At 44.9% G+C, this 12,127-nt stretch overlaps 1 protein-coding gene across 2 annotated transcripts in view; it reads left to right on the forward strand.

Moving 5' to 3' along the window:
* Cpxm2 (carboxypeptidase X, M14 family member 2) overlaps window positions 1–12,127 on the forward strand; it is a 116,456-nt gene that overhangs the window by 68,298 nt on the left and 36,031 nt on the right. For both annotated transcript variants that reach the window (XM_041666558.1, XM_041666559.1), the window contains exons 5-6: window positions 8,533–8,617; window positions 9,309–9,459. In XM_041666558.1, coding sequence (XP_041522492.1) covers window positions 8,533–8,617; window positions 9,309–9,459 — 236 coding nt within the window. The remainder of the gene's footprint in view (window positions 1–8,532; window positions 8,618–9,308; window positions 9,460–12,127) is intronic.

Raw genomic sequence — 12,127 nt, forward strand, 5'->3', positions numbered from 1 at the left:
CCACAGACTCTCCATATAGCTAAGGCTGGCTTGAACTCACTACAGAACCCAAGCTGGCCTCACACTTGTAATCTTCTTGCCTTTCCAAGTGTATATATCACCATGCTTTATCAGTCCATATTTTTGAATTATTGTTGCTTGCTTATTACTTTAGCTTTAACTTCTGTTGCTATGACAAAATACACTAACGAAAGCAATTTAGTGGGGGAAGGGTTTATTTGGTTCATAATTCCAGGTTCCAGTCCACCATTGTGGGATGTCAAGGTGGCAGGAACATCACATCCATAGACAAGAGCAAAGAGCAATAATTTAACTCATGCATGCTTGTGATCAGTTCTGTCTCTTTGCTCTTAGACAGGTCAGGATCTCCTGCCTAAGGAATGGTGCTACCCACAAGTGGACAGGATTTCCCACCTCAGTTGGCATAATCATCCCTATGGTTATGACAGGCCAACCTAATCACTGATACTTTTCCAGGCAATTCTATACTGTGTCAACTTGACAATTATAGCTAACTATCATATGCATCAAACCTCCTGCATTAATGTTTTTCTTTCTGACTTAAAAGTGAAATTGCTAACAATTTTTCCCTAGTTACTTCTTGTCTGTTCATCATATCTCAGCTCAAGCACAGCCCTTCCAGAAGGCACCCTTTCTGACATTTCCCATTTTCAAATTCTCTTTTTCTTAAATTAATTTTTTTTAAAAAACTATCTTTTCTCATTTTACATACCAATCCCAGTTCCCACTCTCCCCCCTCCTCCCGCCCTCTCCACCGTCTCCCCTTGTCCCCCATCTACTCCTCAGAGCGGGTAAGGCTTCTCATGGGAAGTCAACAAAGTCTAGCACATTGCCTTGCCCTTCCCACTTTAGCTATTTCTAGACTGAGCAAAGTATTCCTCCAAGGAGAATGGGTTCCAAAAAGCCAGTACAAGTAGTAGGAATAAATTCTGGTCTCACTGCCAGTGGCTTCACAGTCTACCCCAGCCATGCAACTGTCACCCACAACATCACAATAGCATTTCAATAACTAATTGAGTAATTAGTGATGAGGTCCTTGCCCTCTACTAGACTATGGCCTCATAGGTAAATTGGGCAAATGTACAGTTACATCCTGATGAAGCCTGTATTATAGAATATCCATTCTGATATTCAGAATGCCTTGGCCCCTGTGATCTCAAGTGGGATTGATTTGAGGGCAACTCTCTGGGGCTTGGTTCCGCCCCCCCCCCATATGGACAAATATTTGATTCTGTATCAACAAATGTGGTTCTAGCATAGCATTGTCAGGGTCCGAGCTTCAGTCCATACTTTGTGAAAGACAGCTTTGGAATTAGTCATGGTGATGCGTGCTTCTAATCTCAGCACTCAGAAAGTAGAGGCAGGGGGATTCGAAGTTCTGTGTCATCCACGTAGTGAGTTTTAGGCCAATCTGGCTACATGAAATCCTCATACAAAGGGAAAAAGAAAAGAAAACAATGTAACAATTTATGGTAAGCATACAAAACAGGTTAATGTTCATGGATGTTTAAAACATTTGAAAATACATTGTCTTCAAATATTATGAAAAAAAACCACATTATGTTACAGCAACCATTGACTGTGTGTGTCTTTAGTAACCGAGCCACATTCTGTAAACTGCCTTGGTCCTCACCTTTCTCTCCAGTCCCATACCTACTTCCAATTCCTGCCTAGACTGTTAGGTAAATATATGGGAGCATCTCGACAAAGCCTGTATTATCCAATATCCATTTTGGTGTTCAGAATGTCATGGCCTATGACAATTTAGTTCCTTTACTGATAAATCAATACTGACATTTTCCCTGGCCTTAAAAGAGTTTGGAGCATATCCAGTAGAGAATTCCACTTCATTATCTAAATTGCTCAGAGTGGGGCAGGTCATTCCGGGCTATAGAAAGCTTTCCTATGCATTTAGCAGCTCTAGTGGCATCCTTGTCCCCTATTCCCCGGGTGCCCCACCCCTCAGGTGTCTTCCCAGTCTTTATAATCATGACAACCAGGGATGTCTCTAAGCATTGTCAGTTGTCCCCCGAGGGACAGAGCCACCTCCAGCCCCCAGCAGAACACTATTGCTGTGCATACAGGCAGGGTTGCTTCTCCGTTGAAATCAGTTAGCAGTACCTACCCACACTCCTGCTGACACAGAGGGGAGCTTTCCACTCCTCACAGTATGAGGACACACTCTTGTGGTTAGCAGAAGAGCATACTGAACCTTGAGCTTGGGCTTGGAAGAGTTTTTAAAAGTCCCCAGTGTCTGACCTTACGACCTGTTGGTTCTTGCCAGTTGGGCTGACTCTGGGTCAAAAATAGATCATGCCTCTTCCAGGAACCCAGCTTCTGACTGTAGGAAGGAGCCAACTGCTTTGAGAAGTACCAGGAAATTTTAATCACAGTAAGTGGATCTTGAAGGCAGGCGCGGAGTTGTCAGGTGGGGCTGAATTTTCTCAGTGTTTATTTGAACTCTAATGTTCTCTTTAAGAGAGAGGCTGGGGGATGGGATACGGTGGGGAGGGTGGAGTGACCTAGTTTTCCCTGGCTGTGGTTTCTTAGCTGAGGCTTAAGCTTCCTATTTATTAACCGGATTTAGGGAACTATTGTTTTATCCTGTTGTGGCCAGGCTGGCAAGATGTGTCCAGACCTCAGGCCTGTGCCGGGAGAGAAGGGATGGAAAATGAAGCCGGAGTTGGAATGATGTTCCTATGGCAGCAGACACCCTCCTATAGGACACCACATGCTAGTCCCCAGAAACTGGATATGCTGCTGCATTAATTACTTTTGTCATGGCTGCGATATGTTTGACCCCTTAAGGACCTGAGGGTTCCTTATGGTTCACAGTTCCGGACTATGTGCTCCTTGCTGGGGAAGGTAAGGATGCAGGAGCATGAAGCAGCATCCATGGAGGAAACAGAGAGATGAATGCTGTTTGCTTTTTCTTTTTCCTCGGTCTAGGACCACAGCTAATGAATTGATCTCTGAGTTAGTGTGGGCTTTCCTACCTCTATTAACTCAGTCTAGAAGCTTCTTTACAGACATGCCTAGAGGTTTGTTTTCTAGGTGATTCTAGAGCTTATTGAGTTTACAAGCAATGCAAATCATCCAGTAACCTTATAAGACAAAAGTGATTTTGATGAGGAAATTAAGAATCATAGGTGGAGAGGGCACCCCAAGTTATCTAAGCGGAACCCCTACCTTATCATAGAGATTTGACGGAAGAATCTTCTTCAGCTGTGGGCAGAGGACCAGTGCCTGCTGAGTGAGCATGGTCAGAGAGATACTATGTTGCTGGTTGGTCAGAGAGATACTATGTTGTTGGTTGGTCAGAGAGCTACTATGTTGCTGATTGGTCAGAGAGATACTGTGTTGCTGATTTGTCAGAGAGATACTATGTTGCTGATTGGTCAGAGAGATACTATGTTGCTGATTGGTCAGAGAGATACTATGTTGCTGGTTGGTCAGAGAGATACTATGTTGTTGGTTGGTCAGAGAGATACTATGTTGCTGGTTGGTCAGAGAGATACTGTGTTGCTGATTTGTCAGAGAGATACTGTGTTGCTGATTTGTCAGAGAGATACTATGTTGTTGGTTGGTCAGAGAGATACTATGTTGCTGATTGGTCAGAGAGATACTATGTTGCTGATTGGTCAGAGAGATACTATGTTGCTGGTTGGTCAGAGAGATACTATGTTGCTGATTGGTCAGAGAGATACTATGTTGCTGATTGGTCAGAGAGATACTATGTTGCTGGTTTGTCAGAGAGATACTATGTTGCTGATTGGTCAGAGAGATACTATGTTGCTGATTGGTCAGAGAGATACTATGTTGCTGGTTGGTCAGAGAGATACTATGTTGTTGGTTGGTCAGAGAGATACTATGTTGCTGGTTGGTCAGAGAGATACTATGTTGCTGGTTTTAATGACAAGAAAGGGGGCCACACCAAGGGATTCGGAAAGCTGGTGGGAGCTGGGAAACAATGGATGGTGGCTCCTTTGGAGTACCAGGGAGACAACCCTTCAGACACATGGACTCTAGCCCAGCGGGAGCAGGAGTCTAATCTACTCGTTGGAACTCTGAAGTGATGTCTGTGTTGTTTAAGCATCTGTGACTGGGGTAAGTCATTGCAGGAGCTGTAGGGAACCCATACAGCTCTCAGAGGTCTGCATAGGTCATCACAAGCAAGCAGAAATCCTCAAATTGGGTATTGATAAGCAAACATTATGGAATAGGTACTGCATCCCTGTTTTGCAGGGAAACAAACACTCTGGGCCTACAAGATGTGAGCATGTGGAAAGCCGTGTTTGTACGAGCCATACTACAGGCTCGCCCTCTGAGACTTATAAGCCTGAACAGAAAGTTACATCTGGGGTCATTCGGAAGGACTAATATTCTGCTTCTTATAACACCGTGTGTGTATATTCCAGTTTGTTTTTTCATGGAAAAAACTGAATGTAAGAAATTATAAGAGCGATTTCATCTCCCGTGCCTTTCAGCGCCGGAGTTGAGGCAGGTGTGTATATTTCCTCCTCTGATCTTTGTCACCAGCACAGCTGGGCTAGAGACTGTGGCTGCTCTTCTCTTAGACAACACTCAGGTCTGCAGGAAAGCAGAGTGGAAAATGTAGGAGGGACTGGGGAGCCAGACTTCCCTGAGTCTCTTGATTCATCCCAGGCATTGCTATTATAGTGGCCGTTATCTCCACCTCTTAGTCAGCATGGTTACATCAGGCTGCATTGGGGAATTGCTGCTTTGTTGGTGTTTCTCAGTATGTTCTGATTACTTGGCCAGGGCTCATAGAGGAGTCTAAGGATACCACCCTTAACCCTTGTTCCCCATTAGTTTCCAAGGTTATCAGCCTGGACTGGCTATGTCACCCTTATAATAAGTACTGTATTGAAGCTGCAAGATGTAGCCAGCCTGTTCCTATCTTGGCCTTCGCTGTGTTTTCCACCTCTTTGGACCTCTGATAAGACTCACACGTGATAATGGCTTGACTGCTTTGCTCATGCGGAATCACAGCCTCCAGCCTCGCTCAGGCTTAGCCACTGCCACACCTGAGGATCGCTGGATCTCAGGCTAAATTATGAGCAGGATTTCCTTAGCTGGCTATTAGAAGCCCTTCCTTGAAGTACCCTATGAGTACAGGGGGCCTAAGTGCAGGGAGAGAGGTGGGAGTCTGACTTTTCGGCTGGAATGTCTGAGTGTCTGTCCTATGAGCTTCTCTTTCTCTTACTCCCTTTTTCCTAGAAGGCCTCTGCCTCTTCAGCCACATGAGGGCAAATGGAACTTTCTTGAGTACCCAAGGATTCTGACTCATGACGGCAGCTGCCTTGTTCTCAGATCCAGATTCTCAGGGAAGAGTGCTTTGTTCCAGTTTGGGACAAATATTTACTGTAGGCCTGTCAACTATCATTACCCTGCTTTCTGTTACAGGCCCATCTTTAGGATGCAGGGTCACCCTGCCTTAAATACCTGCGACTGAAAGTGACCATGCAGAAAGGCGAATCTCAGAAAGGGTAGGGCTGACTACGCAGTGTTTGCATTAAAGAGCACACGCCTCCAATCAAAGAGTATTTTACTAGGGCCGCTCTTATTCTGTGCACATCTTTGGATATTTGAAGTTCTCACCTTGTAGTACTGAACTTAATTGATGCTATGTGAGAATCTGAGGAAATTTCATGAAGATCTAAGTCTCATGCTGTTTTATGTGTTTCTGTAAGTGCTAGTAACTATGTTGTGAGGATGTATCGCCTCTGCTGGTGTTTGGAGAAAGGGGCATGGCTGTCAGGTGATTGAGGGATGCTGATTGTGGGTTTAATCGGACAGCATTTTTGACTGAGAATTGCTTTTTCTGTAGGAATAATTAGATTGATCTCTATATGTGAATTTCTTATATCTATATGTGTATGTATGAATCCCATCTTTTATCTATTTTAGATAGGTTCTAGCCAGTTTTCTCCCAATGCTGTCTTTCTTTACCTCTGCCTGGCCTCTGTGTGGGACGCTGATGAGGAATGCATCAGGTTTCTTCACAGTTCTCTTATCTTTTCATTTTCTACCTCCTGGTCATTTAATGCTGTATTCTTGGTAACTTCTTTAACTGTATTCCTGTTTGCTAATTCTCTCTTTAGCAGTTCCCATTCAGTACTCTCAATTTATCTGCATATTTAATTTCCATGGGATTTTCATTTTTCCAAAGTTGCTTTGTTCTTTACATCTATTTATTTTATACTAACCTATTTCCTTTTGCTGTTTTTACTTCATAATTTATTTCTTTAAATATGTCATGTGTAGAAGTGGCTGAAACCAGGAATTAGATAACCAGAGTGTTGAATTTTGAGTCTCATGTTCTACACCCTTGACCTCCTTTTGCATCTGTAGTTCAGAATAATAATACCAATGTCATTTGATTGTCGTGAAGAAAAATGAGTTAATATTTACAAAGTGCTTAGGAAGGTATCTCATGTGCTAGACAAGGATAAACAGCTTTAGAATTGTCTCACGCACTAGAAATTCATACTTTGGGTTTTGACTTTTTTATGGGCTGGTGACAATGTGTGATGTGACCCTCTCTCGTCATTCTGGCCAGAGCAGTGAGCCATAGGCATCAGTCACACATGCTCATGCAGCTATAAGACTCTGCAGTGTGCTGTGTTGCTAAGGTCTGATGTTCAGGAGAATCAGCCTGTGATGGATTTTCCTAGGACCCAACCCAACTGAAAGTAGATGAGGATTTGTACTTAGCAAACCTGGATTTAGAAACCTTAAATGTATCACGTGGCAGTTCCAAAATCTCCATTTCTTTTGGGTCTGAATTTGTTGCCCTTTATTTCTGCTGCCTCTTTCTCATGGGGAGTATTTTGTAGCTGACTAATGAGATTTTAGAACCTTCTTTGTCTGCTCCCTCTCACCTAGGGAAACCTCCAAGGGCCTAAGAGAAAGACTCCTCTGCAGAGAGTTTGGTGGACCTTGCTGGGAGCTGAGTAGACACTGATGCATTCGGACTTTCTAATGTATTTTCACTCCCTTGGAGAGTCTTGGGGGAAGGTTTCAGGTTCAGCATCCCTAGCTTTTCATGGTTGGCAGGCTTCAAGTTTTGATCCTATCCATGTGCGCATTTCCCTAAAACAATGTTGGCTTGTTAACTTATACAATGCATAATCTATTTTTTTCCTTTCAGCTCATATCCCTCAGATCCCTGGAGATTTCTCGTATTTACTCACTTGCAAACTCAGTGGTAACTTAAAACCTTTGTTTATCTTACCATGACCAGCATCCAGCTAACCTGTAGGAAAGGCCCTGCAGTAGAATGTCATAGTGTCCTAACTCCTTCCTCTGTGGTATGCCTTCCTATATTAAACCTGGTCTGATAGAAGGTTATTTGGAGGAAAGTGAGCTAGTGCCATTCAGGGGATCTTGTGTGTTTTATATTCTCAAATGAGTGAGATACCAGAGGCCAGGAAAGTAGCAGCACAGCCTCTGCCTTCTCCTGTGGTCTGGAGGCCTCTGACCCCATTGCTTCTTTGCTTGGACTGAATAGCTCTGAGTCAAGTCTGAACGTTAAGATGGTTTGTGATATGGAATAATCCCTCTAAGGGAAGTGGAAAAAAGCCACAGAAGTGCTGTGGTTGTCAAGGCTTCCCTGAAGGTTAGGAGACCAGGAAATAGGGACATTACGGCTCCAGCCTCCCACAAGGCTGGCTTATGACCACAGATGTGCCTAACATAAAGGAAAATTATGCCACTTTTTGTATTAGATGAGGGCTGTTTTCACTCTTTCACCTGCTGTGCATCCATCGTTCGACTGATCCAGCAGCTCCTTCCTTCTTCCCACCACTCTAGAACATTCCGTTCACCTCTCATCTTCCTTGTTAACCTTCAAACATCTTGGATTAAAGGATCCTGTATAATTTAGCTATGCACTCTCTGAGGTCAGAATGCTTCTATATAGTGGCTGAAAGGTCTGGGGCGTATGTACCACATTCCACATGACTTTAGCCTGTGGTGATAAATTTTTTGTTTGTGAATTAACAAAATAAAGCTTGCCTGAAGATCAGAGTGTGGAGTTAGCCCCTAGTTAGCCATAGGAGTTCTTAAACATAGGACACCCATAAACAGTCTTGCCACTACTACACTAGAGGGCATATCTTGCCTGGAAAATTGGTATTTTAGCATGCATGGTCCAGTGCTTGGGGAGACCAATGATGTCTTTTCTCCCTCAGGGGTGAGCCTGAAAACTTCTCAACAGGGAAGACGTTTTCTAGCAGGTTCAAGACCAGTCTCTCTGTGATCTGCAATCAAAGGGTGTGGTGTCTTCAGCACTTGGGTCTTATTATCTAGTTGGAATGGGCAATCGAGAGCAATGACAGGAATCTTTGTTATCCTCCAGGACTCTCTGAGAATCAGGGTTTGGCCCAGTCCTGAAGAAAGTTTCCCTGTTCTTACTTCCACATCTCTCCATGGAAGGGGTAAGCATTTTAAAGGATGCGGCTCAAGTGATGTTTTGTTTTCTCACAGGAGCGACTGGGTGACGTCCTACAAAGTCATGGTGAGCAATGACAGTCACACGTGGGTTACTGTGAAGAATGGATCTGGTGACATGGTGAGTGCCCTCTCTGCTCTACTCATGCCATTGGTGCTTGGCTATGGAGCTTTGTCCTGTCCCCGGGGAGGTTTACCAATTCTGTGTAAACTCCAACCAACCAGGAGAGTCTGATGGATAGTGACCTCCTTTTCATGGTCCACAGCTGGGGTTGATGCCTCCAGGAGCCCTAACTTTTGCTAGTCACCTTGCATGATTACCGTCAGCATGGGAGTTTTGTTACTCTCAAATTCAGCATCTCAAGTGCCACTCCTAGCGTGGCATCCAGCATCTCACACACTGACTGCAGCTCCACTTCTACGTCCTGTCTCATTTCTACTTACATCAGCAGTCCTGTGTGCACCGGCAGAACGGAGCCATCTGGTCTACCCATGAAACCCGCTGCTGGGTTTCTCCATGAATGTTTCCCTGCCTCTGGAATGCCTCCCATTCCTACCAGCCTAAGTAGCTTCCCATGACTGTTGGGCCAAACAGAACCTCTCCCTGCCCCAAAGCTTGACCTGGTCTGCCTCCCAAAAGCCTGAGCTCTAGAGCATCCTTTTGCTCTCATGATAGACTGAGAGATAGGGGTTTCCTGGGGCAGAGTGCAGGGCTGATTTGTTTATGTACTCCTTGATAGGATTCTAAGGAATGAGTGAATTTCACGATGAAGATCTTAAAGTCCTTCCTCTTTCCCCTTGAGCATCAATAGATATTTGAAGGAAACAGTGAGAAGGAGATTCCTGTACTAAATGAGTTGCCAGTCCCTATGGTGGCCCGCTACATTCGTGTAAATCCACAGTCCTGGTTTGATAATGGGAGCATCTGCATGAGGATGGAGATCTTGGGCTGCCCATTGCCAGGTGAGTTTGCCTCCTGAAGTTCCAGCAAGGCTGTTTCCTAACGGGAGACAAGTGCCTCTCTGAGATGAGTCAAAACGAGTCAATCCATCATTTTCCTGTGTTTGTTGTTAAATCTCTTAAACACATAGGTTATTCCAAAAGAAAAGGATAGGAACTTTTCATAATCCCCAACTCAGAAACACGAACGTTGGCAACACTGAGCCCTCTTGCCAAGGGTGGTTTTGCCTGTTGTAATTTTAAGATGTTTGTGTATGTCAGGGTTGACAGATCACTCAGTGCTATTTCTCAGAAGCAAGACAAAAGCGTCTAGCAGTCAGCTAGGGATGTAAATTGACGTTAAAGCATTTAGCAGTCAGCTAGGGATGTAACTTGATGGTAAAGCACATGCAAATGTGGAAGGCTCTGATTTCAGCTCTCAGCGCTACACAATATGTTTGACCTCGAGACATGTATCTGTCCTTAGCACGCTTACTGTATTGGGTGCAGAGGCAGAGCAGGGGGTGGAAGAAACCTAACTGTGAGCATTTGCAGGGTCTCTCTCTCTAAAGAGCTGACCCTGGATGCCTGTCTTTTCCCTGAACGCTTGCTCCTTCTAGTCTAATGGTCTGAGTTTTCACACGTTGTTCTTTGGATCTAACGTCAGGACATAGGCAGGAATTCACGTGCACCTTCTGGATCCCATTAGTGTCTGCTCCAGACAGGTTGGCCTGAGCTGGCATCTCAGAAAGTATCAGCTGCATCAGTGGGAACCCAGGGAATGAGCATCCTCCTCCTGACCAAACATTTCCGGGAAGGCGGCTGGCCTAAAACTCTCCCTGTAGCACCTATGAGAGCCTGCAGGAATGTTGCATTCCTGTCTGTCCCCAGGCAGGTCACAAGGGACAGGAGCAGGAGCATCTGTTATCTCACCCAGCTTTCTCCCCCACGTCTGCTCACTCTTAGGCTCATCGCGTAAACTGGAGCATTACCGCCTGTGGGTGCCCAGTCCCGTTCAGTGAAGCCAGAGGCAGTCCACCACCAGCTCTGATGCTATCTCAACAGTCACCCCAGCTCCACCACGAGCTTGCACTTGCTGTGTTTGCAAAGCATGTTTAATGCTACATTACTATTTTTCTCTCAGTCCTGTAATATGTGTGAGCTGGCTTTGCCAGCTGTAGGTGTTCAGAACATGAACCCTCCATGGGTGAGAAAGTCGGCTCTGTCTGCCTACATAGCAAATCCTCAGAGCAGACACATGTTTTGCTTTGCATTGTATGTTTGTTTGCCCTTACACATTTTCTTTTCACGTCTCAAAAGTGATTGCTGCCTGTCCTGGCTCACTTTGACAGTCAACTTGACACGGCATAGAGCTACCTGAGAAGAAAGTCTCCACTGAGGGGTCACCAAGATGAAGTGGGCCTGTGGGCAGCTCTATGTGGGGGGTGGTTTCTTGACTGTTAACTGATGTAGGAGGGCCTGGCCCTCTGTGGGCAATGCTAGTCCCTGGGCTGTATAAGAAAACTAGCTAAGCACAATCCAGAGAGTGAGGATACAGGCAGCACCCACCGTAGTTCCCACTGCCTGGCCTTGGCTGTGACTGGGTTCCCTGGTTGGAGATAATATTGCATAGAATAGTAAGTGGGTCTGCCTTCAAGTCTCTGTCCTGAATTTCCTCAACAATGAACTGTGACCTGTAAGTGAAATGAGCCCTTTGCGCTCCTAAATTGCTTTTGGTCACATCTATAGAATGAAACCACGAAAGAGGGCGTCTGTGGGTGCTTCTCCCATGGGCAACACCTCACGTCTTTGATCAGCCTGTGGTAACTGGAAACTCAATAGTTTAGAATGTTTTTGGTTCCATAAACAATCTTGCAGTTACTCTTTCTATTTCTCTGTCAATGGTGTGTGTGTGTGTGTGTGTGTGTGTGCATGTGCACATGCGTGTGTACGTGTGTGTGTCCCAATCCCTGTGTCCATCCACAGTTGTTGCTTGAATTTGGTTGTAACAAGTGGAGTTTCTGGGACATGGGCTGTGCCCATTTCCCAGGCTAACAAGGAGAGAGCATTGGCGCACTCCTGGTTGGAATTTGAGCTCCCTTTCATAGCAGTTCCTACTGTGGTCCCACATATAGCCTGCTGCCATCTGGAACCTTTTGGGATCATGGGGCTTGGGATTTCTGCTGCTACAAATCTTGGCCAGCATCTATAGGGACATTCTGTCCCTTTTCCTTCGGGCCACAAGCCTTGCCTTGTACTCCTCCATTTGCTTACTCTAAATAGTGGGGCCGTGGCTTCCCTCTGTGGGCAGGAATTCATGTGTCATTGGGAAAGGGCACAGGGAAGCCTATGTGAATATCATGAAATAATTATTTCTCTGTCAGGTTACTCTTGGTGGGCGTTTGAAACACTCTCAGAGAAGGATGAACTGGGAAACCTAGGTGGTTTTGGTTTTAAGTGTGGACTCAGTGTGGGTCTGGTTTCCACTGACAAATATATAGGGCCATTTTAAAAGCCAAATCTATTCTTAAGAAGGTTTTAATATAAATTTATATACAGGCATATATATTATATGTGTGTGTGCTAGATAGATTATAGATAGATAGGTAGGTAGATAGATAGATAGATAGATAGATAGATAAATGATAGGTAGATAGGTGAATGGATAGATAGGTGCACATGAAAAGGAGGA

Source organism: Microtus oregoni, unplaced genomic scaffold (assembly GCF_018167655.1).
Source record: "Microtus oregoni isolate MIOR12 unplaced genomic scaffold, Mior012 000016F_ref0000370, whole genome shotgun sequence".
NCBI classification, from domain to species: domain Eukaryota; kingdom Metazoa; phylum Chordata; class Mammalia; order Rodentia; family Cricetidae; genus Microtus; species Microtus oregoni.